The sequence below is a fragment of the Micromesistius poutassou genome (genome assembly GCF_964030765.1).
Source record: "Micromesistius poutassou genome assembly, chromosome: 9".
NCBI lineage: Eukaryota > Metazoa > Chordata > Actinopteri > Gadiformes > Gadidae > Micromesistius > Micromesistius poutassou.
In genome coordinates this window covers 119,976-146,961 of record NC_140279.1, presented here as the reverse complement: position 1 = coordinate 146,961, position 26,986 = coordinate 119,976, and the positions used below count along the sequence as shown (strand labels likewise).

At 53.1% G+C, this 26,986-nt stretch overlaps 1 protein-coding gene across 2 annotated transcripts; it reads right to left on the bottom strand.

The window, feature by feature from the left end:
* On the bottom strand, positions 1-25,291 carry tprb (translocated promoter region b, nuclear basket protein; the record flags this gene model as incomplete). 2 transcript variants are annotated; one of them, XM_084472785.1, is made up of 41 exons in its annotated part: positions 1-341; positions 1,256-1,471; positions 1,900-1,980; positions 2,208-2,368; positions 3,285-3,557; positions 5,601-5,788; positions 5,892-5,965; positions 6,524-6,708; positions 6,838-7,036; positions 8,121-8,267; positions 8,560-8,770; positions 9,547-9,677; positions 10,066-10,197; positions 11,291-11,428; positions 11,829-11,976; positions 12,100-12,287; positions 12,457-12,660; positions 13,274-13,390; positions 13,897-14,049; positions 15,081-15,247; positions 15,960-16,125; positions 16,684-16,824; positions 16,910-17,044; positions 17,157-17,319; positions 17,773-17,921; positions 18,149-18,291; positions 18,405-18,568; positions 19,380-19,606; positions 20,280-20,387; positions 21,209-21,406; positions 21,646-21,746; positions 22,185-22,325; positions 22,542-22,629; positions 22,725-22,805; positions 22,917-23,009; positions 23,089-23,253; positions 23,855-23,958; positions 24,312-24,408; positions 24,546-24,619; positions 24,732-24,836; positions 25,141-25,291. In XM_084472785.1, the coding sequence occupies 41 exons, from the start codon at positions 25,289-25,291 to the stop codon at positions 192-194; spliced, it is 6,057 nt and encodes a 2,018-aa protein (XP_084328911.1). In that variant the 3' UTR covers positions 1-191. The 2 variants fall into 2 exon arrangements, with proteins under 2 accessions (XP_084328911.1, XP_084328912.1); XM_084472786.1 differs by having other exon boundaries at positions 3,285-3,554.
* Between the last annotated feature and the right edge of the window lie 1,695 nt (positions 25,292-26,986).

Here is a 26,986-nt window from a genome sequence, read left to right as displayed (position 1 = left end):
CAGATGGAGAGAGGGCGGGAGAGTCTGAGAGAGAGAGAAACTGGAAGAGTGACAGCATGGAAATACTGAGCATGAAAGGGTGTGTGAGTCTGGAAGGGAAGAGGGGGGGGGGGGGGTGGGATGGGAGGGGGGGATGTGTAGGATAATCTTCCAGGAACGGGTGGTAGCATGTTGCGGTGAGTAAGACGGGGTCAGACCTCGGGGTCGTCTCCCTCGTAGCCGTCGTTGGCGTCTCCGCTGCCGTCGTTGCTGTCCTCGCCCTCCTCCCCCATACCGCCGTCCTCCTCCTCCTCCTCATCCTCGTCCTCCTCCTCTTCCTCCTCCTCCTCTTCGTCATAGTCCTGGGTTAACAGTGGGGAGAACACACATACAAACTCACTTTGGAACAGCTTTTTCCAAAGTAAAAAATAGACATACATTATATATATATATATATTATTATTATACATTATATACAAGTTGAGTGTAGAAGCTTTGTTGAAGCAAACTTGGAAACCCAATTTAAACAAAAGCCTGTATCCTACCCACCTCCACCCACCTCCACTCAGCTCCACCCACCCCCACTCAGCTCCACCCACCTCCACTCAGCTCCACCCACCCCCACTCAGCTCCACCCACCTCCACTCAGCTCCACCCACCTCCACTAAGCTCCACCCACCTCCACTCAGCTCCACCCACCTCCACTCAGCTCCACCCACCTCCACTCAGCTCCACCCACCCCCACTCAGCTCCACCCACCTCCACTCAGCTCCACCCACCCCCACTCAGCTCCACCCACCTCCACTCAGCTCCACCCACCTCCACTAAGCTCCACCCCCCTCCACTAAGCTCCACCCACCTCCACTCACCTCCAATAAGCTCCACCCACCTCCACTAAGCTCCACCCACCTCCAATAAGCTCCACCCACCTCCACTAAGCTCCACCCACCTCCACTAAGCTCCACCCACCTCCAATAAGCTCCACCCACCTCCACTAAGCTCCACCCACCTCCACTCAGCTCCACCCACCTCCACTCAGCTCCACCCACCTCCACTAAGCTCCACCCACCTCCACTCAGCTCCACCCACCTCCACTCAGCTCCACCCACCTCCACTAAGCTCCACCCACCTCCACTCAGCTCCACCCACCTCCACTAAGCTCCACCCACCTCCACTCAGCTCCACCCACCTCCACTCAGCTCCACCCACCTCCACTCAGCTCCACCCACCTCCGCTCTAGAACCCAGGGGGGGCGGACCACCGGAGAACACCCTACCTGGTCCTCTTCCTCCTCCTCCTCCTCCTCCTCTTCCTCCTCCTCTTCCTCCTCCTCCTCGTCGTCCTCCTCTCCCTCCGAGTCCGTCTCTATGACGATGACGTCGTGGTGGGGCGGGTCGGGGGTCTCGCTGGCCTCCAGCTCCCCCGCCCCCGGGACCGCCTGGGCCCCGCCCTCCTCCTCTCCCGTCTCCACCAGCACCGCAAACTCCTCGTCCTGCCGGAGGGGGGGGGGGGGGAGAGCGGTCAGATGGGGGGGGGGGAGGGGGGAGAGAGCGGTCAGATGGGGGGGGGGGGGGGGGGGGAGAGCGGTCAGATGGGGGGGGGGGGGGGGGGGGGAGAGAGCGGTCAGATGGGGGGGGGGGGAGAGCGGTCAGATGGGGGGGGGGGGGGGGGGGGAGCGGTCAGATGGGGGGGGGGGGAGCGGTCAGACAGCCTCTCAACACAAGAGAGGGGGTGGGGGGGGGGCAGAGAGTCCCCTCACATGGGTTAGACTCCTAAACATAACATTAGTCTCACATGAGACGATGAGGGACTAATGTTAAACATCGGCGTGGCCAGAGTTCATTTAAAGAGCGGATGGACGGACGGACGGACGGTGGACAGACAGCTGCAGGGTGAGGAGGGTTGGGGGGGTGGACTGACCTGGCTGCTGTCCTGGCCGCCCTGGGGGTGGCTGGGGACCACTCCCTCCGTCTCAGTGCTGTCCTCGTTCAGAACCTCCTCCTGACGCGCACACACACACACACACACACACACACACACACACACACACACACACACACACACACACACACACACACACACACACACACACACACACACACACACACACACACACACACACACACACACTATCAGCCATCACACCAGGAGACCCCAGCCTGATGGAGCCCCCCGTGGTGTCAGGACCCCCCCCCCGCCCCCCCCCGCTGTGATGTCATCAGTCTCACCTCGGGGCCGACCCGCTGGATGATGCGGAGCTTCTTGGGCATGGGGGGCTCTGAGGGGTCCTCCTGGGGGGCGTCCGTCTCCGTCACCATGGCGCTGCTGCTCTCCTGCTCCTCGTCGCGGGGCCTCTTGGACAGGGAGGAGGTCCCCGGAGTGGCCGACACTAGAGGGGGGGGCGGGGGGGCGGGGCGTTAGAGAGGTGGGGGCTCTACCGTGAGCAGTACTGACACCCCCTATAACCAGACCACACCACCCCCCACTAGGCCAACGAGACAATGAATGGTCGTATGGTGATCGACTTTTGATCAATATCAATATAAAACATGTTCAATATATATCGATAAGAGACTGGACCACCGGATCTAGCAGCTGGGTTTGTTACTCAAACACGGTTCCATACTTATTTACAATATCTGAGTGTTTTTCATCGTTGTGTCGACATTGGAGTATTTATCAATGAAGAACAGTGGAAGGTCGTATCAAGTGTTAAACAGAAGTGTTTACATCCAGCATGGTGATTCCTAGTCTTCTTAGGTCATTAAAATGATCAGTAGTTATCGATAACGATCAATGTGATCGAGTTATATCTTGATATTAGTCTTTTATCCATATCGCCCAGGCGAGCTGTGCTCTGGTGGAGGGTGGGGGATGGATTGAGGTGGGCGTGGGATCGGGGTGGGGGTGGGATCAGGGTGGGGGTGGGATCAGGGTGGGGGTGGGATCGGGGTGGGGGTGGGATCGGGGTGGGGGTGGATCGGGGTGGGGGTTGGATCGGGGTGGGGGTGGAATCGGGGTGGGGGTGGATCAGGGTGGGGGTGGGATCAGGGTGGGGGTGGGTTCGTGGTGGGGGTTGGATCGGGGTGGGGGTGGGGTGGGGGTGGGGGTGGGGGTGGGATCGGGGTGGGGGTGGATCAGGGTGGGGGTGGGATCGGGGTGGGGGTGGGTTCGTGGTGGGGGTTGGATCGGGGTGGGGGTGGGATCGGGGTGGGGGTGGGGGTGTGATCAGGGTGGGGGTGTGATCGGGGTGGGGGTGAGGGTGGGATCGGGGTGGGGGTGGGATCGGGGTGGGGGTGGCGTACCGGTGCCGAACACGGCGGAGGAGGTGGACGGTCGGTCCGGCGGCGCGCTGGGGGCCGCCTCCAGCAGCGGGGGGGGCGGGGGCTCCAGGCTCTGCTGCTGCGTGGGCTGCACGAAGGCGGTGGCCTGGCTCTGGGTCTGGGTCTGCTGGGAGCCCAGCATGGGCCCCGCCAGGGCCGTCTGCACGTTGGGGCTGGTGGAGCGCACCGAGCCGCTGGCGCTGCCGTACACCGTCACGTGCTCCACGGGGGGGCCGTCGCTCGCCTGCATGGCTGCTGGGGGGGGGGGGGGGAGCAGGGGGGGGGGGCAGGAGGCACCAGAGCTTTGGTTAACGTTCACTAGGAATACGAGTCGGCCAGGATGTACTGAAGAGGAACACTAAGGCTCTGTCCCGATTCTACCCCTAACCCTAGGTTTCAGCCCTAACCCTAGGTTTCAGCCCTAACCCTAGGTTTCAGCCCTAACCCTAGGTTTGAGGCCCTAACCCTAGGTTTGAGGCCCTAACCCTAGGTTTCAGCCCTAACCCTAGGTTTCAGCCCTAACCCTAGTTTTGAGCCCTAACCCTAGGTTTGAGCCCTAACCCTAGATATGAGCCCTAACCCTAGGTTTCAGCCCTAAACCTAGGTTTCAGCCCTAACCCTAGATATGAGCCCTAACCCTAGGTTTGAGCCCTAACCCTAGGTTTCAGCCCTAACCCTAGGTTTGAGCACTAACCCTAGGTTTCAGCCCTAACCCTAGGTTTGAGCCCTAACCCTAGGTTTCAGCCCTAACCCTAGGTTTGAGTCCTAACCCTAGGTTTCAGCCCTAACCCTAGGTTTCAGCCCTAACCCTAGGTTTGAGCACTAACCCTAGGTTTCAGCCCTAACCCTAGGTTTGAGCACTAACCCTAGGTTTCAGCCCTAACCCTAGGTTTCAGCCCTAACCCTAAGTTTCAGCCCTAACCCTAAGTTTCATCCCTACCCCTAAGTTTCAGCCCTACCCCTAGGTTTCAGCCCTAACCCTAGGTTTCAGCCCTAACCCTAGGTTTGAGTCCTAACCCTAGGTTTGAGCCCTAACCCTAGGTTTCACCCCCTAACCCTAGGTTTGAGGCCCTAACCCTAGGTTTCAGCCCTAACCCTAGGTTTCAGCCCTAACCCTAAGTTTGAGCCCTAACCCTAGGTTTGAGCCCTAACCCTAGGTTTCAGCCCTAACCCTAGGTTTGAGCCCTAACCCTAGGTTTCAGCCCTAACCCTAGTTTTGAGCCCTAACCCTACGTTTGAGGCCCTAACCCTACGTTTGAGCCCTAACCCTAGGTTTCAGCCCTAACCCTAGGTTTCAGCCCTAACCCTAGGTTTGAGGCCCTAACCCTAGGTTTCAGCCCTAACCCTAGGTTTGAGCCCTAACCCTAGGTTTCAGCCCTAACCCTAGGTTTCAGCCCTAACCCTAGGTTTGAGCCCTAACCCTAGGTTTGAGCACTAACCCTAGGTTTCAGCCCTAACCCTAGGTTTCAGCCCTAACCCTAGGTTTCAGCCCTAACCCTAGGTTTCAGCCCTAACCCTAGGTTTGAGCACTAACCCTAGGTTTCAGCCCTAACCCTAGGTTTCAGCCCTAACCCTAGGTTTGAGGCCCTAACCCTAGGTTTCAGCCCTAACCCTAGGTTTCAGCCCTAACCCTAGGTTTCAGCCCCAACCCTAGGTTTGAGGCCCAACCCTAGGTTTCAGCCCTAACCCTAGGTTTGAGCCCTAACCCTAGGTTTGAGGCCCTAACCCTAGGTTTCAGCCCTAACCCTAGGTTTCAGCCCTAACCCTAGGTTTCAGCCCTAACCCTAGGTTTAGGCCCTAACCCTAGGTTTGAGGCCCTAACCCTAGGTTTGAGGCCCTAACCCTAGGTTTCAGCCCTAACCCTAGGTTTCAGCCCTAACCCTAGGTTTCAGCCCTAACCCTAGGTTTCAGCCCTAACCCTAGGTTTGAGCCCTAACCCTAGGTTTGAGCCCTAACCCTAGGTTTGAGCCCTAACCCTAGATTTGAGCCCTAACCCTAGGTTTCAGCCCTAACCCTAGGTTTCAGCCCTAACCCTAGGTTTCAGCCCTAACCCTAGGTTTCAGCCCTAACCCTAGGTTTTGCACATTCCCGTGAAGGGGTAGGGTGTCCCAATACTTAAGGGAGCAAGGGGGAGTGCTGTTTTTCCCTTAAAAATCATCCCTTGAATGCTAGCCAGCTCGGGAGCTGGCTAGCAGCTGAGAGCACTCAGAGCACAAAGTGTTCGTGTTAAGGGGAGAGAAACAGGACCGGGCCCAAGACAAACACAATGCACTACAGGAAAGCTTTGACCTCATTTACCTTCCTGGTTCTCCACCTGGGTGGTGGGCATGACGGTGGCGGTGGGCGTGGGCGTGGGCGGGGTGATCATGGGCCTGATGCTGGCCCGGGGCGTGGGCTTGTTCCCCGGGTTGACGGGCTGTTTCCCGGACGTGGCCACCAGCGGGGTGGGCTTAATGTTGGCCGTGGGCGGCTCCGAGGTGCTGGCGCTGCCACGGCAACGGGACAAGAGTCAGGATCACACCGGGAGCACACAGTAAACCCTAAACACCAAACACAGACGCCGCGCGTGTGTGTGTGTGTGGGACCCACCTGCCCCGGTCGGCCGTCGGGGTTGGCTTGAGGCTGATCTGTCTCTGCTCCGGGTTCCTCTGCTGCTCCTGGGTCTGAGGGGGGGGGGGGGGGGGCAGAGGGACAGACCACGCTAGTTGTTAACGATTCACTTCAAGCCTGAATGCGTACGTTCTGCCTCCAGTATAAAGTGGAGGAGCCTGATCCATTTAGACAGCGATGCACCGCGATGAAGGACGCCCTGAACGCCGTGTCAGTCTCCAGGGGCCCCCCGTCCCCCCGTCCTCACCTTGCTGGGGCCCCCCGTCCCCTGGGGCCCGCCACCTGGGGCCCCCCCGTCCCCCGTCCCGCCACCTGGGGCCCCCCTGTCCCCCCCTTGCTGGGGCCCGCCCCCCCGTCCCCCGGCCTCACCTTGTTGGGGCCCACCCACCTGGGGCCCCCCCCGTCCCCTGTCCCCGGGCCTCACCTTACTGGGGCCCGCCCCCCCCGTCCCCCGGCCTCACCTTGTTGGGGCCCACCCACCTGGGGCCCACCTCCCCCGTCCCCCGTCCCCCGGGCCTCACCTTACTGGGGCCCGCCCCCCCGTCCCCCGGGGCCCCCCGTCCCGTTGCCCCCTTGCTGGGGCCCCCCCGTCCCCCGTCCCCGGGCCTCACCTTGCTGGGGCCCGCCTCCTGCGGCTCGTCTCTCTGCTCCTGCCTCTCCTGCTGGCCCCTGAGCTCCCTCAGCTCCCTCTCCTGGCGGCCGAGCCGGCCCTCGTACTGAGACTTCAGGGCGCTGATGCGGACCTCCGTCTCCTCGCGCTGCTGCTCCTTCTCCTTCAGCAGGGAGTCCTTGGCGGCTGCGGGACAGGAGCAGGACGGGGGGGGGGGGGTGTAAGTCAATATCTGTAGGGGAGTTTATCATCATCATCGAGGTGAGAGAGTCCACGGGGACCGGCATGAGGCAGAGGACGGACGCAGCTCCCCACCCATGAGCTGGTGGATCTTCTGCTTGGCGCCGACGAAGGCCTTCCTGGTCTTCTCCTCCTTGTCGGCCATCTGCTGGCGGAGCGCGTCCTCCTGGGAGGCCCGGTCCTGCAGCTCCTGCCTCAGCCGGCCCAGCTCCGCCTGGGTCCTGGAGGCCTGCTCCTGGGCGCCGCGCACCTCTGCCTCCCTCTCCGCCACCGCCTGGGAGGACAGGAGGACGACAGGCCGGTGTCACGTCGGGCGTGCCACGCGTTGCCTCGCATAACATAATGTGTAGGAGCCATGAAGGTATTTATTAATGGAAATAGATAATTTTGTGGTTTATATTTGGGTTATTTTGGTTGTTATATTTCGTAACTTTTGTTGTTTATTTTGATATCACAGTAATTGGGTAACGATCATATGGGCGGTAACATCTAGTTAATATAATCACAGGTGCGCTGGTGCGGGCGGAAGTAATTAAGAAAGAGAGGGTGAGTTACTGGGAGGCCGTATTTTTTGTTGACCGCTGTTTTTGCTTAGATCGCTGTGATCGATTTTCTTCATACTTTGAACACGTTATGATAAGTTGTCATACTTCTACAATAAAAACCGGTAAACGGAATCTCTGATCTCAGTGGATATTTTGTTTAGTACAGCGCGTCGGACAATCAGCTTACACCCTAACACTCAGCCTCTCAGCGACTGCTTCGTTTTGGATACTAGTCGCTACATAATGCATTCTGGGATAAAGACGTCAGAAATGCTGGTGATGACTTCCCCGTGTGACATCGCGTCACGTGGCTTTATAAACTGGCGGGGGGAGCTCCAGGGAAACGCCCTCCGTCTGCTTTTCTGTGCATGTGGTGTCAAATAAATGCGGACATAAGACACGCCCCCTCAACGTGTCAAAACGTTGCCCTGGTTGGTTGGAAACACCACGTGAGAAATGACATAACTCCAAAGAGGCGAGCCCTCTCCCAAACTACGGTTGTTCAAACTACGAGAAGAGCACCTGTGTCCGACGTGACGTGTTTAAGGACTAGCTCCGGCGGACGTTCTCAAGTCTCAAACGCAGACGATCTGAAACACGCCTAAAGACAGACTCCTCCTTCATCAAGGGCCAGGAACCACCGCCCCGTTCCATTAGAAGGCTAACGCTCTAATAACCAGCAGAAGGTTTAACTGAATGAGGTAGTCATTCTGAGCTGTGTGCTCCAGTGTTTCTCTACTGGGTGGATCCGTAAGCTGAGCCTCCCTGGTTCTGACCAGGAGCCATGATTGATGAACAAAGAGGAGCCGTCACCTTGTTCAGGTTCTCCAGCTGGGCCTCCAGCTCCTTGGTCCGCTCGTCAGCCTGGCGCAGCGACTCCGTCAGGCCCTCCATCTCCTGGAGAGAGGCCTGGTGGACCTCCTGGTCCTGGGCAGGTCTGGCTGTGGCCTCCGCTACCATCTGCACGGGGTTCAACGGAGAGAGGAGCTCAATAGGTCACCAGCACAGAAGACGCTGTGTGGCTTATACAAACCACACTAGGTTTTAGGTTTGAGGACAAAGGTCTGAACTTTGACCTGATCAAGACTTAGCAGGGACGAAAGAACGCCACGGCCAAGAGACAAACGCCGGTGTGACACATACTACAGATACTGATACTACAGATACTACAGATACTACAGTTGATATGCAATGACCATTGATGCCTTTGACGGCCGTTCCCACGAGTAGGCCAGCTGAGACGTCCCTTTACCTTGTCGTGTTCGGCCTTGAGGTCTTCGTACTGGGTCTTGTAGCGCCGGCCGATCTTCTTCACCTGGTTGATGGTGCTCATCCTGCCCTCCAGCTCCTGGTTCTTCAGGTCCAGGTCTCTCTTCAGCAGGTTCCTCTCCTCGATGACCTTGGCCATGTTCTCCCTCAGGCCCTGGAGCTGGCTCTGCAGGCCGCTCACCGTGGCCCCGGCCCTGAGGAGCACAACAGAGGATGAACAGGGTATCTGCAGGTTTCAGCAAGTCAAATTTAAGACTTTTTAAGACCTTTTTTAATACCACCTTGAATGAAATTTAAGACCTAAAGCACGCGATGGTGGGGGGGGGGGGGATCCCGCTGTATTACAACACAAGCACAGCATGTGTGTCACTCAATGAGACTCATTCAAGTTGTCTGTTTATTGAACATAAGGTGATACTCAGTGCTCTCTGGTTCAAAAGCTGTAAGTACAAGTGCAGTTTAACGGCGTGTTTCCGACCAAGTATCTAGCAAGAAAGAAGCCTCTCTACGTGTCCTTCCCGAAAAGTCCCGCGAGAAAAATAAAATAATAAATAGTCCTGCCCCGACAAATTGAAGACCTTGAGTTACTTAAGGTTATTTAAGACCAGCATATGACATTTGTAATGAATTGAAGACTTTTTAAGGCCTTAAATTTAGAAACATGAATTTAAGACTTTTTAAGGATGCGCGGACACCCTGATGAAGGCCGGACAGGAGACTGGGAATCATTCTACTGATCTGTGAATGTGAGGGCCCTGGCCCTGGTGCGGCTCCTAGCCCTGGCCCTGGTGAGGCCCCTAGCCCTGGTGAGGGCCCTGGCCCTGGTGAGGGCCCTGGAGCTGGACCATAAAGGCCGAGCATACTGTCCGGTCTAATCAAAGAGTCTGCCAAGTGACAATCAACTGGGAATGACTTTATGAATGATCATTTCTCCAGTCCAAACGTTTTGAGAACCACTGCAGGGCCTCACCTGGTGACCTCTGCTTTGAGTTTGCCGTTGTCCTCTGCCAGCAGCTGGATGCGTTTGAGGTACACGTCCTTCTCGGCGAGCAGCCGCTTGTACTCCTCCGGGTCGGCGTCCTTCTGCTGGCTCACCAGGTGCTGACAGCAGGCAGCGAGCAGGCAGGTTAACACGACGGCAGGTTAAGGTTAGGTACAACAGGTCACTGCTACTGCTAGGGGGTTTTAGAGCCAAACAATAACCAATCTGACGCTACATCGTACCCGCACTCTCAAACAAGACCCCAACAAGAGGTACTTTACCTCCTTCACTTGGGCTAAGGACGTGGCTAATTTGTGTGTCAAATTAATTAGCAAAAAATACTAGAGTGCTTTGCAAAACGGTGTGCTTTGCAATACTTTCTATTGCATTTCTTTTTTGGATCATGATACAAACAGGAACCCCGTTGGCGCGTGTGCTTTGAGCTGGGACAGAGTCTGCATGCAGCGGCAGCCTTGGCCCCCTTGGCTCCGTGGGGGGTCCACCCACCTGTGTGCGGCTCTTCCAGCGTTTGATCTCCTCTTCCAGGATCTTCTTCTCGGCCTGCAGCATGCCCGTCTTCTCGCTCAGCTCCGAGTTGGCCTGCTGAACGGGCATGACGTCCGACTGCAGCTTCTGCAACTGCACACCAGGAGAGAAGGGACGCTCATTGAATCAGGTCCATATCATGCGTTTCCATCCCATCCCAGTATTATGAAATGTGAGGTATACACAATGCTATTCTCACATGGAGCACGCACTGCATCAGTGTGACCTCTGCCCTCCTCTGGAGGATGACCTACTACCACTGACTGTCTGGTACCTTAGCCTGGGTACGGTCTGGTACCTTAGCCTGGGTACGGTCTGGTACCTTAGCCTGGGTACGGTCTGGTACCTTAGCCTGGGTACGGTCTGGTACCTTAGCCTGGGTACGGTCTGGTACCTTAGCCTGGGTACGGTCTGGTACCTTAGCCTGGGTACGGTCTGGTACCTTAGCCTGGGTACGGTCTGGTACCTTAGCCTGGGTACGGCCTGGTGCTAGTACCTTAGCCTGGGTACGGTCTGGTGCTAGTACCTTAGCCTGGGTACGGCCTGGTGCTAGTGCCTTAGCCTGGGTACGGTCTGGTGCCTTAGCCTGGGTACGGTCTGGTACCTTAGCCTGGGTACGGTCTGGTACCTTAGCCTGGGTACGGTCTGGTACCTTAGCCTGGGTACTGTCTGGTACCTTAGCCTGGGTACGGTCTGGTGCTAGTACCTTAGCCTGGGTACGGTCTGGTGCTAGTACCTTAGCCTGGGTACGGTCTGGTGCTAGTACCTTAGCCTGGGTACGGTCTGGTGCTAGTACCTTAGCCTGGGTACGGTCTGGTGCTAGTACCTTAGCCTGGGTACGGTCTGGTGCTAGTACCTTAGCCTGGGTACGGTCTGGTGCTAGTACCTTAGCCTGGGTACGGTCTGGTGCTAGTACCTTAGCCTGGGTACGGTCTGGTGCTAGTACCTTAGCCTGGGTACGGTCTGGTGCTAGTACCTTAGCCTGGGTACGGTCTGGTGCTAGTACCTTAGCCTGGGTACGGTCTGGTGCTAGTACCTTAGCCTGGGTACGGTCTGGTGCTAGTACCTTAGCCTGGGTACGGTCTGGTGCTAGTACCTTAGCCTGGGTACGGTCTGGTGCTAGTACCTTAGCCTGGGTACGGTCTGGTGCTAGTACCTTAGCCTGGGTACGGTCTGGTGCTAGTACCTTAGCCTGGGTCTGCTCCAGCTCCTGCTGCACCCTGTCCCTCTCCTCTCTCAGGAGCTTGTTGGTCTCCATCAGGACGCTCATGGTCTCCGTCTTCTTCATCAGCTCGTTGTGTTGGTCCAGGGTCTTGGCTGTCACCTGGTCTCAGAGGGGACGGCACCACAGTGAGCAATAGGCCAGCCACCCCACCGCACACAGAGACACACCACCTCCGACTGTGTGCCGGAGCTTTACTGCTGGTTCCACTTTACAGGAGAGCCACGGTGCTCCTCCTGCGTCAGTGGCGGAGCCAGAGGGGTGGCTGGGGTAGGGCACTGGCCACCCCTGGAACCTGATTGGCCACCCCAGGTGCCACCCCTCCCGCCTTCTAACCCCCCCCCCCCCCGTCGACAATCGCGTTCGCCCCCCCCCTGTCAACAATTCAATACGGACCCCCCTATAAAGCCTCGGCCACCCTCTTGCCACCCCTTGAAAAAAAGTCTGGCTCCGCCACTGTCCTGCGTGGACCTGTGCGCTCCAGCGGTGCCTCGACTCTGACCTTCATCCTCTCCCTCTCGGAGTTCAGTGAGTCCAGGGCGTCCTTCAGCTCTCGCTCCAGGTGCTCCACCCTGAGGCGGTGCCGCAGGCTCTCTCCCTGGGCCACCTCGAAGCGAGACTCCGCGATCTCCTTCTCCCGACGCACAAACCTGTGGACGACACGTGGGGGGAGGGGCGGGGGGAAGGACGGATCCAGTGTGAACTTACATTCACCACACACAACAGTTTGACGGTTTGCGGTGGGGAGTCGTGCTCCTCCTGGGGTTCCTTACCCGAGTATCTCCAGGACCTGGTCCTGGGACTTGTCCTCCTCCGCAAAGGACACGCTGAGCGGGGCGTCGCTGGGGGCCCGCTGCAGGCTGGCGGCCATGGTGCTGCTCAGGGAGTGGAGCTGCTCGTGGAGCAGCGTGTTCTGCCTCTGCAGCTCGGCAGAGTGGCTCTCCAACTTGGACATCTCCTCCTGGAGACGCAAACCCAAATGCAATCACACGGTTAGGCGGTTTTCTTTCCCTTCCCAAACTTTCAAGGGAAGTGTAAAAAAAAAAACACTTGTCACCTCTCCCCCTCCTAAACGATTAGCATTAGAGGTCAGATTGTGCACATCTCCTTCCATCCCGGCGCAGCCTCACCTTGAGGATCTTCTCCTGCTCCTCCCAGGACACGCGGGCCTCCAGCAGCTGGGCGCCCACCCTCTGGGAGCGCTCCTCCAGCTGGTGGCGGTGCTCGGCGGCCTGCAGGGCGGCAGCCTTGGCCCCCTGGAGGGCCTCCACGTCCGCCGCGTGCAGCATCATCTCCCGCTCGTACTTGTCCTGCGCCTCGGCCACCAGCCGGGCCTGGGGGGGGCGGGCGGGGGGACGGGGGGGGCGTTAGAATGATTGAACTGAATGTGCAGATGCATGCCAATGCATGCCGTGTGCGACTGTTTTTCATTAGGCGCAAACTGTGGAAAAGTCCCGCCTCAAGCTGCTAGGATTGGACAGACAGCCTGTCAGGCAAACTCGCACGCTGACTCTTAACCCTAACCTTAACCCTAACCTAACCTTAACCCTAACCCTGTCAGGCAAACTCACACGCTGACTCTTAACCCTAACCTTAACCCTAACCTAACCTTAACCCTAACCCTGTCAGGCAAACTCACACGCTGACTCCTAACCCTAACCTTAACCTTAACCCTAACCCCATCAGAGGAATGCATTTGACTAACGTTAGTTTAACATACATTACAATTTAAGTGACATACCCTGCGGTCACGTCACGTATTTTAGCCTTTTTGGATCTTTGGATCAGAGACTTAAACCAACGTGATTGGATCATCTCCGGCTATCCCCTCATTGATATTCATGATTTTCCCGGACTGCGCCCAAGAAGAAGAAGAAGAACGCATCGGCACGCCGTGTGGCAGCGGGCGGGACTCACTACGGCGGCAGCACATCGATCGCAGCGTACCTGTTCCTGGCCGTCCTGCTGGGCCTGCTGCTGCTGGGCGGCTGCTTCCGCCACCCTCTGCAGCGCCTCCTGGTGGTCCGCCCGGGCACTGCTCACACTGCTCCTCAGCTCGCTGATCTGAGGAGCAACAAAGGGAGCAGACACATGGGTCGAAACCAGGGGACCACGTCACAGGCACGTCAATGGTAAACGGTCCTCATTCATATACAGCGCTTTTATCCAAAGCGCTTTACAGTGTTGACTGACATTCACCCATTCATTCATGCACACATTCACACACTGACGGCGGAGTCGACCACGCAGGGCGACAGCCAGTGGGTCAGGAGCAGTCAGGGTGAGGGCGTCTCGCTCAGGGGACACCACGACACTCCGCTAGGAGGAGGAGCCGGGGATCCAACCAGCAACCTTGCGGTTACCAGCCGACCCGCTCTACCTCCTGAGCTAATGCCGCCCCCGTCACGTCTTGATTGGGACAGTGACTACAATAAGGACCGTGATATTATAGTTCAAAATGCTTGTTTTTTTTATCAAGTCAACAAAAAGTGGGGCCCATAATTGATGCTGTTTTGACGGTTGATGCCGGCCTTAACGATGACCCTGACGTTAACGCGGCCCTGCTGTACCTGGTCCTCCAGAGAGCTCAGGGCTTTCATCTTCTCCTCCGCAGCCTCCAGCTTCTCCTTCTCCGCCTGCAGGAGCTTCTGCTCCAGCTGCTGCCGCTGCGCCTCCGCCTCCTTGATGCGAGCCTCGATGGAGCAGCGCACCTGCTCCGTCACCTGCACCCACACACACAAGGAGCGGCGTCACATACCTGCTCCGTCACCTCCACCCACACACAGGGAGCGGCAACACATGTCACATACCTGCTCCGTCACCTCCACCCAACACATGTCACATACCTGCTCCGTCACCTCCACCCACACAGGGAGCGGCAACACATGTCACATGCCTGCTCCGTCACCTCCACCTCCAACACATGTCACGTTCATGAAAGCAATGACAAAATCCCAATATAATTGCTGCAAACCTACAAAGGCTTAGCCTAGTCCTAACTAGACCTTTGTACTCATTTCATTCACACCGATGGTCTAGAACTGCTATAGAGATAAACGATTTCTCACTTGAAGGCGGGTGCTGTTGAAGTTTAAAACCTATTGGCTCTGCCCAGTGCCACTCCGGATCTGCCTTAACCAATCGCTAACGTTTGGTCGTGAGGTATTTCATGCTTAGCAAACTCTGAGCCAGCTGGAAGCCAGCTGGAAAATCTAACTTTTCCCGAATCCCGTGGGAAGAAGCGCCACAACATCTTGACCACCAACAAAACTAAGCAAAGCCTGTTCCTGCTCCGGCTTTAATTGATCTATATTGGGCAGAGTTTCCACAACAGACCGAATAGCTTCTTTCTCCACGGTCTTCCTGCTGCTTCCTGGTATTCGTTTGACTACACCTGAAACTCGCGCACGACCTATACGTCACTGTTCTCAGGCCGCGCCTCCTGTTCGCTGATTGGAGGGGACAAACTTGAGGGAAAAGAAATCGTTCGAACACACAGCACTCCCAGACCGAAGCACTGAAGGGAAATGGAAAATTGAGCGGAAGTACAGAGGCGGGCGGAACCAGGCTAATAAAGGCTTACATTATACAATACATTTTATAATGTAATATATTACATTTATTACACAGTTTAACTTAATAGGTGTGGCCATGTGTGCTCAGTGTCACAGATTCGACGGGGCGCAGCCGTTGTAAACCACGGCAGTGGGGGGGGGGGGGGGGTCCCCAGCCCCTGTGGTCGGGGGGGGCTGACCTGCTTCTCCTTGTCCAGGGACTCCTCCAGGCTCTGGCCCATGGTCCTGTACTGCTCCAGGCTGGAGGTGGCAGCCCGCAGGCTCACCGCCAGCTCCTCGGCCCGGCCTTCAGCCTGCCGCAGCCGGCCCCGCAGCTCCTCGCCGTCTTGCTCGGGGCCCTGGAGGGCTGTGGTGCGGGGGGGGTGGGGGGGTACAGGGGTACATGAGTCAGCCGCCTCAATGTTACCAAACAGTAGTGTGGTTTGTTTAAATGAGGCTGCAAAAAAAAAAAAAAAAGACACTAAAGGATGTGGATCTGGACTGGAGGTCCTGGCTCGCAGTGTGTTAAAACGGGCGTGTTAAAACGGGACGGACAGTTATAAGCTCTTTTTACACGATTTCCTGGGAGGGAAAATCCGTTAAACTTCTGCGCCCCCACGGTTACCAGAGTAATGGCTTTGCCAGGGCAGCTCTCACTATGACAGGTGGAAAAAGTAGAATAAATCCTGACCGTGATCCAACGCAACGATATACGGGACGGAAGAAAAAGAAAAAAACTGATCCGTGGGATCAACTTGTTTTACTCCCTCAGATTAACAGGAATTTACAAGTTTGCACACACACACACACACACACACACACACACACACACACACACACACACACCTTTGTTTGCAAAGGTCAGCTTGATGTGTCCACATTATATCAGTCGTGTTGTTAGACTGTTACTGTCTATTAACACAACCGTGTTTTTATTCTCAATAACTGTCCTACAGTATCCGTGTTAGATCAGGTTAGGCAGGCAGACATAATGTGTGTGTGTCCTTTATGTCGCTGCAGTGCAGTGCTGCAGTGCCGCCCCCTGCTGGCTGGCCGGCGCCGGTGTAGGACGAGCGTACCTCTGAAGGACATGTGGGACGGGGAGCTGAGCGCTGAGAGGCTGGCGCTGCCCGGCTGCATGCGGAGGCTGTTGACCTCCTGCTGAGCGGCGCTGAGCTGCTCCCTGGTCTTCTGGAGCTGGGCTACCTGCTGCTCCAGCTGCCTCTTGGCGTCCATCAGATGGAGCTGGACACCGGGGAAAGAGACGCTACTGATCAGGGGTCCGCCCAGATGGACTTTTTAGGGCCGATATCGCTACTGATTCATCAGCCTTGGCCGATGACCGATACGCCGATAGATTATCTTGAGACGGTATTTGGAGCCGATGCTGCTTTTGCTCCCTCAATTTACATCATAAAAATGACACAATGATGATCACAAATGTTACAAGTCTCAATTGTTAAGTCTCAATTTAAAAAAGGAACATTTACTGAACTGTCTGTAAATCATGCCGGGAAAAAGAAAGTCATTGGTCAATACAAAAAAACGCTAATATCGACCGATATATCGGTCGATCACTACTGCTGATTATAGTCCAAGATTATGAATCATGACGGTGGTGAACCTGGGCTGACACTAGATCCATCTACAACCCTTTGAAGCAATTCTCCCAACATAGACAATGAGAACAACACAAACTAAAGATAGCGAAACGTTAATGTGTGCACTGTTGAAATGACCGCAGCAGTGTGTAAGAAACGGCTTTGTCCACTTCAGGTGGACTCCGTTTGAGTTTCTGTATACCTCTTGGTTCCTGCCGTGCAGGTGACGCTGTTCCACCTCCTGCTCCAGTCTCTTCTGCAGCTGGGAGATCTCCCTCTCCTGTTTCTCCAGCTGGTTGTTCAGACGCTGGCGGCTGTCGGACTCCGAGCGCTCCAGAGTGGCCTGGACGACAACACGCAGCCCGGTCAGAACGGCTAGTGACACACGCTTTGGAGAGGAGGAGGAGGAGGAGGGAGCCATGCAGTACCTGGATGGCCTGGAGGTTGGTCAGCAGGTGGTTCTGGCTGCGCTGCTGGCCCACCACGGACTCCTTCTCCTGAGTCAGCTTGGACTCCACCAGCTTCAGCATGTCCCTCTCCTTGCGCAGGCTCTCCGCACGACCCTGAGACAACACGACCACATCCAGGTGAGGGGACTGTACCGCTCACCGCCCACAGGGAACGGATCCCACGGCACTCGGTTCTCAGGTGACGTCGACCACCAGCGTGACCCACCTCGGCCAGGCTGAGCTTCTCCTGGACTCCCTTCAGCTCCTGGGTCGTGGTGTGGACCGTCAGGTCGCTCTTCTGAGCGGCTGCAGCTATCTTCTGTTCCTTGGCTCTGAGGGAGGCGATCTCCTTCCTGTAGCCCTCCACGTTGTCCTGAAGCATCTCGTACCTGAGAGACATTAGCCGTTTCTCAATACCAAGTATGCGGACTACGTACTCGCGGACTTGGAAGTACGTACTCGGCAAGTCCGGACTTTCAAGTACAGACTTCCGAGAACGCGAGTACGCACTCTGCAATTGGAACAGCAGCGGACTCGATGATGCATCCTGGGATATTTAACGGTCCCAAGTCCACACGAGTCACCTCCGATGCGTCCTCGGTGGAACGGCCTCAACGAGAACGCATCGAGAACACACACGGGTTTTACGACAGTACTCGCGTACTCGGAATTAGAACAGTGCTTGGGGCTACCACTGATGACGTTTACCGAGAACGCAAGTACACGAGTACACACGAGAACGCGAATTGAGAAACGGCTATTGTGTCAGTTGATTGCACAGGCCTCATGAACATGGGTTCATTGATAATGAGTTCCTCTAACGGTACCTTTGGCGCCCTCACCTTTTAGAGGCAAACTCCAGCTGCGTGGAGACCTTGGCGTTCTGCGAGCGGAGCTCTGAGAGCTGCTCCTGCAGCTTGTCGGAGTGCTGCGTCAGCACCTTGTCGTTCTCCACACGCTCCTTCTTGTAGGTAGAGAACATCTCCTGCCACTGAGGGGGGGGGGGGGGCACAACATTGTTACCATGGTCTCTGGAACCAGGCCCACAGACACCAACGGGGTCCTTTGGTTCATTTAAGTTAATTTAAATGATTCCTGTAACCTGAATGTGCCCAACACAACAAAAGTAACTCTGAAGAGGCGTCAGGTAATGAGATCCTTCAGGGCTTTTGAGGCATCAAGACGGGACGCAAAAAGGTCGGACAGCTTTCAACCGACCTGACGCAGAGCGGCCTTGGCCTCCACCGCCTCCGTAGAGTCTGTTGCCATGGAGACCAGAGCAGTGGGCGTGGCGGCGGTGGGTGTGGTGGCAGGGGAGCGGCGGGGGGTGGACGTAAGAGAGATCTCTTCGGACGGCGCACCTGGACGACGTCACAGGAGGGGAGGAGGGGGCGGTCAGATTAGTGCTGATAACATCTCGGCCACAGGTTACAGCGGTGGAGGTGCTTCCACGGGGGTGCGGGTGGGCGCTCACCTTGCTGGGGGAAGCTGACCCCGGTGGCCTGAGCCAGGAGCACGCGGTACATGTCCCTCTGCCTCACGATGGACTCGGTCAGCTGCATCTGCTGAGTGCGTTGCTCCTTCAGAGCCTCCAGCTCAGCCTGGGCCTTCTCCAGGCTCTGGGCCAGCTCCCCACGCCTGGGGACAAGACAAGCACGCAAGTGTGAATGAGGGCCAATAAAAACCACTCAGATCCACCCTGGTGGGGAAGCCCACAACAACAGAGAGAGCTGGAAACTGTCATCAAAACAACCTTTAAAAACATGACCGTTTTTCAGTGACAGCTTAAATTAATTAATTGAAACCCAGAGTAGGGCTGCTCGATTATGGAAAAAAAATCATAATCACGATTATTTTGGTCAATATTGAAATCTCGATTATTCAAACGATTATTTTTGAGTTTGAAAACATGCTGCATTTATTCATAATTTCTCTCCAAAAAAAACACTTTGTAAATGAGAACTTTGAAATTTCCCCTTAAAAAATATACACAAAATGGTCAAATAGAAAATAAAGTCCAGATATTAATCCAGCTGTTCTGCAATTTCTATAAATTTATTTATTTATTATTATTATTTTTTTTTAATCGTTTCAACTCGATTATATTAGTTTGGTGATCGTTTCACTCTGAAATCGAAATCGCGATCAAAATTCGATGAATCGCCCAGCCCTACATTAAACCAATCCCCGGCTCCTCCTAGCTGAGTGTCGAGGTGTCCCTGAGCGAGGCACCTCACCCTGACTGCTCCTGACGAGCATGGCTGACGCCGCCGTTGGTGTGAATGTGTGTATGAATGGGTGAATGTCAGGCAACGCTTTGGGTGGCCACTGGCTACAAAAAATGCGCTATATAAATGCAGTCCATCCAAAAGAACCTTTAAAAACATGACAGTTTTTCCAGTGACAGCTTAAATTAATTAATTGAAACCCAGAGTCCACCCTCGCTCACTTGACGCCGACGGCCTCGAGCTCCTCCTGCTCCTGGGCGTCGCCCAGCTCGCGGAGGGCCAGCAGGAGGCGCTGGTTCTGCTGCTGCAGCTCCTCCACGCTGCGGAAGGTCACCAGGTGCTGGCTGATGACCTCCGACGTGCTGCTGATGTCGGCCGAGTTCACGTCGTCGTCCTGCAGCACGTGGTTCCCCCGGGCCTCCTCCAGCTCCACCAGCAGCACGCGCACCTGGGTGGGGGGGGGGGGGCGCGGCCGGTCGTTAGCAGTGTGGGTCCACCCATATGGATGTTTTAGGGCCGATACTGATACCGATTATTTCCCCCCCCCCCCCCCCCCCCCCATCAGCCTTCGCCGCTGGCTGATTCGCCGATACCGATGTTCTTGAGCCGATATTTGGAGCCCATGCTGCTTTTGCTCCCGCGATTTACGTCATAAAAATGACACAATTCTGATGATAACAAATGTAACAAGTCTCAATTTAAAAAAAAAAAGGAACATTTATTGAACTTCCTGTAAATCACGGCGGGAAAAAATATATAAAAATAAAATAATAAAAATAAAAAAAGTGAAAAAAAAAATTGTCCGATGCCAATAAAAAACGCAAATATCGTCCAATAATATCGGCCGGCTGATATATGGGTCGATCACTAGTTATCAGACAGACTGAAGCCCGTTAAGGGTGATGGGCCGACGAGTTACAAAGAACGTAATGCCCTGAGAACACACTGAAAGAAAAGGCCCACGGGTGATTGTTGGGGCGCTTTGGGGCATTTTGAGTAAGAAAAAGAAGGTTCCTCACACTCTACGAGTTCTAATAGTACGAACGTTATAATCTGTGATAACGTTTCGGCCTACAAGGGCCTTCATCAGATCACACAGTGCACGACCTTTGACCTCCCACCTGATGGGCCGTGTCCGCCAGCTGCAGCTCAAAGCGCTGGTTGTCCCGCTCCAGGAGAGAGGACTTCTTGTTGGCCTCGTCAGCCTCTTTCTGCAGCCGCTGTACCTCCTGTAACCGACAGCCGTTACTGGGACGGAGGACCACGTCATGGGAACCAGTGGAACCAGTGTGGCCCATTACACTACCAAGAAACAGGCCAGCACTAATACCACAGTCACCCAGAATGGGATTAGGGCACCAACAAATGATGAGGAATACGTGTCTAATTAAAATAGGTTAATTAAGGGGGAATTAAATTAAAGTACGTTTGCAGTACCAGTAACAAAAACACAACGTAAACCAAGAAACAGGCCAGCACTAATACCACAGTCACCCAGAATGGGATTAGGGTTAGGGATGTGAATAACTCAAATTTTTCATGGTCGAATAATCAGTGGGTGGTATGAACGAATAATCGATTATTCGATGTGTGCCGACATTCACAAAGGCAGCCATGGATCATCGGCAAGAAATCACATAATATCTTAAACGCAAAAAAACTAACTTTAACAGTGATCAGTGTTTGTGTGGTATGCATTTATATTAATATTTATTCTTGTGTATATTGTATTGTCTGTACATGATTAATAATAATAACAAAAAACTAATAGTGCTACAGAACCAACATTAGTTCCGTTCGTTAATTCTTGTTTATTTGAAAAAATATTAACGGTCCAAATGTTGAAAGTCGACTTTGACCCTCAGGAACGAATAATCGAATAATCAAATATTCTGATCCATCCCTAATTAGGGCACCAACAAACGATGAGGAATACGTGTCTAATTATAAAAGGTTAATTAAGGGGGAATTAAATTAAAGTACGTTTGCAGTACCAGTAACAAAAACACAACACGTAAACCAGTCCTAAAAATCGCTCAGCGCTCGTCACCTTGACCGCCTGGCCCAGCTTGGCTGACAGGCTGGCCACAGACTGCTGCATGCGCTGGTGCTCGTCGCGCTGCCTCTTCAGCACGGGGGCCTTGGCCTCCACCTCCTGCAGGATGTCGTCCAGGTACGTGTTCACCCGCTTGTTCTCCAGGCGCTCCAGCTGCAGATGCTCCTGACTCTCCACAAAGGCTGTGTACAACTAGGGGTGGGGGGGGGGGGGGAGGATACCGATGAGTGAAATCAGATGAAAACACCAGAAATGGAACCATAGATTTGTCCAATCAAAATCTGTACATGGAAGAAGAAGACTCCGACAATTGAATCTGAACATGGGTATAATAACTATCAATAGATTATAGTATATATCGACGAAAGAAACAATAGAAACAAGGTGCGTTTAGTGGTTGTGCTTGCGGGTCGAGAGCCCGCTGTGAATACCTCCGTCAGCTTCATGCCAGGTCTGATCTTGGCGACGGCCGCCGCTGTCGGGGACATGGTGGTGATCTGCTCCGAGAGCAGCGAGGAGGAACCCAGAGGACCTGGAACCACAGCAGTGACAACACCACCCCCTCTTAGATCAACGCATCAGAACCTACTGCGAGAGGAGGAGCCCACTCTAGAACCGAACCGTACACAGCCCCCGACACATTGAACGCACAGGGACGAGCAGGACGGTGACGTTCGGCCACTTATGCCGCTTTTCCACCGACAGTATCAGCTCGCCTCGACTCGGTTCCAGGCGCGTTTCCATCTAAAAAAGTACCTCTTCAATGTGGGCGGGTCGTAGCCTGTTTACATCACACAAAAGTACCTACTCCGCTCGCTTGGAAAAAAAAAGTACCCTGTACTAGGTACCAGGTACTTTTTTTGCCAATGGAAACGCAAAACAGGCGTGGCGAGTCGAGTCGAGTCGAGCTGGTACTGGCGGTGGAAAAGCGGCATAAGGAAGGCTGAGTTCAGGAGGCTGGGAGGCTGACCTCGCTGTTTGGAGTCTGACAGCAGCTCGTTGGCGTTGTCCAGCTCCTTCTCCAGGCTCTGGATCCTCTGCTGAAGCTCTGCCACCGCCGCGTCCCGGGCCTCGTTCATCTCCTGGAGCTTCTGCTCCTGGGCTTGGTTTGCTGACATCAAGAGGGAACCATTGATTCTAAATCAATCATTTATAATACGGGCATGTGTAATGCATCGACACCTTGATTGGTATCAGATTAAAAAAACGGTTTAAAAATGAAATAACGTATATCCACTAATATTCTTGGGGCACAGTAACCATTACAATACGGTACACAGTTTCTGTGAACTGGTGACCACTTTCTGTTTGAAGGTGTTGGATGTACCTTCTCCAGCGTCCTTCAGCAGCTTGTGCAGCTCCTCCACGGCCCCACTCAGCTCCTCACTCTTGGTCTCAGCGTCTGCTGCAGCACCCTGCAACCCAACAACTAACAGTTTAGCACCGGCTCCTCTCAATGAAAATACAACCAGTATATTTCACTCATGTCACTTGAGCTGACATTACTCGCCTTGTACAAGTTGGACAGCTTTATGTTGGCATTAAGTTCATTCCTGAACTTTTCTTCAATGCTGGCTTGTTGCTCCTTGACCTGAAAAAGAAACAAATCAAACAAGATTCAAATAATTGGTTTTCCTTCTCCAGTTAATTTTTTTTTATAACATTTGATAAAATGCTACACAATAACAGATCGTTAACTTACCTCTTTCAGTTTGTTGATAAAGTCTTCAACCTGCTTCTGGTATTGTTCATTAGAAGCCTTCAAACTGACTGCTTGGTCTTGGATTCGGGTCAGCTGAAAATCCACCAAAAGAAAAGTTAGAGACTTCTCATAGAACAGGAGAAATACGTTCAGACACCTTAGAGGAACGTACCTCGTCCTCTTTGTTCTCCAGGCTACATTTGAGTTCCAGGATCTCATTGCCCTTCTGTCGTGAGAGGGACAACAGCTCCTCACTCTTGGCCTTGAGCTCATCATTCAGCCATGTTGTCTGGGCCTGAAGCAGCTCTTTCTCCTGCTCCATGCGCTTCTCCCTGTACTGCAGGGTCGACACATACAAGAAAAACACTTTGAGTCCAGAGTCCAGGTTAGAGTCCAGGTTCCGTCCTTCGGAGGAGACGTAAAACCGAGGTCCTGACTCACTGAGGTCATAAAAGATCCCAGGGCACTTATCGCAAAGAGTAGGGGATCCCCCGGTGTCCTGGCTAAAACTGCCCAACCAGGCTCATTCAATCTGGCCCCCTAATCATCCCCCTATATATATATATATATATATATATAATTGGCTCATTCATTAATTCCCTCACTCTCCACCTCAAGCTGGTGTGCGGTGAGCGTTCTGGCGCCGACTGGCTGCCGTGCATCACCCAAGTGGGTGCTACACATCGGTGGTGGTTAGTGAGGTCCCCCCTTCACTGTAAAGCGCTTTGAGTGTCTAGAAAAGCGCTATATAAATTCAATTAATTATAGAGGGAAGAAATAACCACAAAACACCTGACCATTAAAATGAAACCAACCCCAAACAATCCATTCTACATAAAACCATGTCTACCAAAAATAATGTATATGCATCTTCCAGAGAAGAATATCAGTCAATATTATGACTCCGTGATGAACCAATGGCGTGGCGGGTGGCCTACCTTGATGTTGACCTCTGCAGCTTCCAGCTCGTCCAGTTTGACCTGCAGACCCATTCTGGAGCTGCTGGCCTCCGCCAGCTTCTCATTGAGCTGCCTCACGTCATCTAGTGGGAGAGGAATGGATGTCAGACTAAATGCAGATAAAGATATTAAATGGAGAGGAAGCAGGGAGACGCAGGGAGACATTTCAGCACTGAAGATACTGAGATTAATAATTCTTATAATTCTACTACACTCTGTTAAATCATCCTCTGTTATCAATACTGTGTTCAAACATGGCGATGAGAAGCCAGGAGGATTCATACGGGGCCTTATTGTACTGCAGACGTGGTCGTCCTACACTGAGGAAAATAGCAACGTCATTAAAAATACTGTGATATTGGACTAATGTGAACAGATGTGGTGCATTTTTCTTTAAATCCGTGCATTGATTAATGTGTAATCCAGCCATGCTCACCGCTGAGGTTCTCCATGTCCAGGGCCCTCCTCTCCAACGACCGCACCAGGTCCCGCTTCTCGGCCTCCAGGTCTTCCTTTGCTTTAGAAAGAAAAACCTAAAAACACGAGAGGTCAAAGCGTAGATAATGTAAAGATGTCACCTCGTTGATTGGAAGGTTAGGATCATCTGATGACGGGGGGGGTTGTGCGTACCTCATTCCTGAAGGTAAACATGCGTCATGTGTGTCATTACCTGCTCCCCAGAAGACTTCTGCTGAGCGGCTTCATGCTCCTTGTTCTTCTCACGCAGACCCCGGAGCTCCACATCTGAGGTAGGTAGGTAGGTAGGGTTTGACATTCAGCTCACATGTTGTGTACACACACATATATATATGAACGTACACCTCGCGTTATGCTCCGCTGAGAGCCGTCCCCTCACCCAGCCGCGACGCGTCCTCCCTCAGCCTCTGGTTCTCCTGGCTCTGACTCAGGAACTCCTCCTGACACTGCTCCAGGCGCTTCGTCTTATCGAAGAACTGTTGTTCTGTTGTGAGGGTCGGGAGGAGCACAGGTCAACCAGCAGCCCTCCATTTCAAGTGTGAGGGTGAGTGTGAGTGTGAGGGTGAGTGTGAGTGTAAGAGTGAGTGTGAGACTAAGTGTGAGTGTGAGGGTGAGGCTAAGTGTGTGTGTGTGTGTGTGTGTGTGTGTGTGTGTGTGTGTGTGTGTGTGTGTGTGTGTGTGTGAGGGTGAGTGTGTGTAGAGGCTGTTTGTTTCTGACATGTGTGCGTAACACAGCGTTAGCTCCGTTAGCTGGTGAGCCGACCGGGGGATAAAGAGCGGATCCTTACCGCTGTCCACGCGGAACTGCTCCTGGTGGGACTTCAAGGAGTCGATCTCATACTGCTGATCAGAAAGGAACTTCTCGAGTTTGTTTTGGACTCCTTTGGGTAGTTTGGTTATTTCGGTTCGCTCCAGCACTCGCAGCAAAGGTGCCGCCATTTTTGCGCTGTGACGCTGGAGCTCCCGCGGTGCATTGTGGTACATGTAGTCTCATGCGGTCTTTGTAATGTAGTCCTGTGTGTATGATGTCTTTGGCAGTAGATAGAAGCCTCACAATGTAGCGCGATGCTATGGCAATTTACTTTTAAAACGAAAACGTAAAGGGACCATTATAACCATACATCGAAACAATATTTACCAATTCATTGACTTATTTATTTTTATATAGCACGTCGTTGCAATGTCTACGCAATTACAGACGGTGGCACTAAAACATCATGTTGTTTTTGAAATTACATTTACCTTACTTTACAACACTTTTAAATTGTGTCATTTAGCAGACACTTTTCAAAGCCGCTTACAAAGTGGTTACATGTAGTTGAGAAAAAAAAAAGTTGGGGAAAAAAGCAACCATTGTACAAACTTAAAAATACTTGTGTGTATCTGGGTTTATTGTCATTGTCATTGTTGTTTATTGTTTATCGTTATTGACATAAAACTAAATTATTTCAAGCTAAGTTGAATAAGTAGGCCTAGATGCACATAATACATGGACCATATATTCAAATTATAAATTATTAAGTCTCCCGCTGCATTTTATTTATGTACTATTTTCCTGTTTTTGTTTTGGATAACTTCATTATTATTATTTTTAACCATAGACAAGAGTCTTCATTGCTCTTCATTTTAACTGACGGTTAATGACATTGATCGACGACCAGATTGGAATGCACCTGAATCGTGGATCGTTTGTGTTGCTTTGTTCCCTGGATTAACATTTGTAATTTGATCAATAATTGAACTAATTGGATTGTTTCCAGTAAGTATCCAAGCACCCAAATCAGAAATCATCCTATGATCTATATGATAAAACCATATTAGTAACATGAAAACGGGCAGAAATGTTATAAATGTTAAAGTAAAAGTTTCCTAAAGTAAAGGGTCCTAACCTAGCTTAGTAGAGGTGTGACAGCTGGATCAACTGTTGACTCTGGAACACCATTACTACACACTCCCTAAGTGAAGTTTCAGTTCACCTAATTCCTTAACTTTGTTCCTGTTGACACATCAGGCATTGTAAGCATTTCTACCCTGTTTGAACCAGTTTGGGGTGAATAATCACCTATGTATTTCCACAAGACAAAAGATAAGATTAGCGAACTGCGAAGTCTCAGTGTTGCTTCAACCGCAGATTGGCTTCTTGCCTGCAGACCTCAGATCTGCTTTGCAATCTTCTGAACTTGAGTCAGCATCTGTGTGAAGTTAACGCTGCCCACCCCCTCAGCCATAGGCATTTTTAGATATTGTTTTCACAAATGCTTTATTTAATTAAATTTAATGTAATTAAATATTAATAATTTTATTTATTTATACTTTTTTAATGTTTGTTATTGTATTTTTTTTCATTGACGCATTAGAGTCCACATGAATTACCATCATCCATTCATCTCTAAGTAAGCCTGAACCGAGGGGAGCCCGTGGCGTGGGTGTATGGCGTGAGAGGGCTCGATGAAAGGCTTTGAAGCGGTGACTGCAGTGGGCGGGAGGCAGCAACATGTCATTTGCTATGTAACAGGATTCAGATTCGGACCTCCTTCTATCCCTGAGATCCTCTTTATCCCTCACTTCCTCCCCTCCACCTTTCCGGATTACTCAGCCCTCCTCCTCCTGTTGTTGGGTCGATACCATGACGGA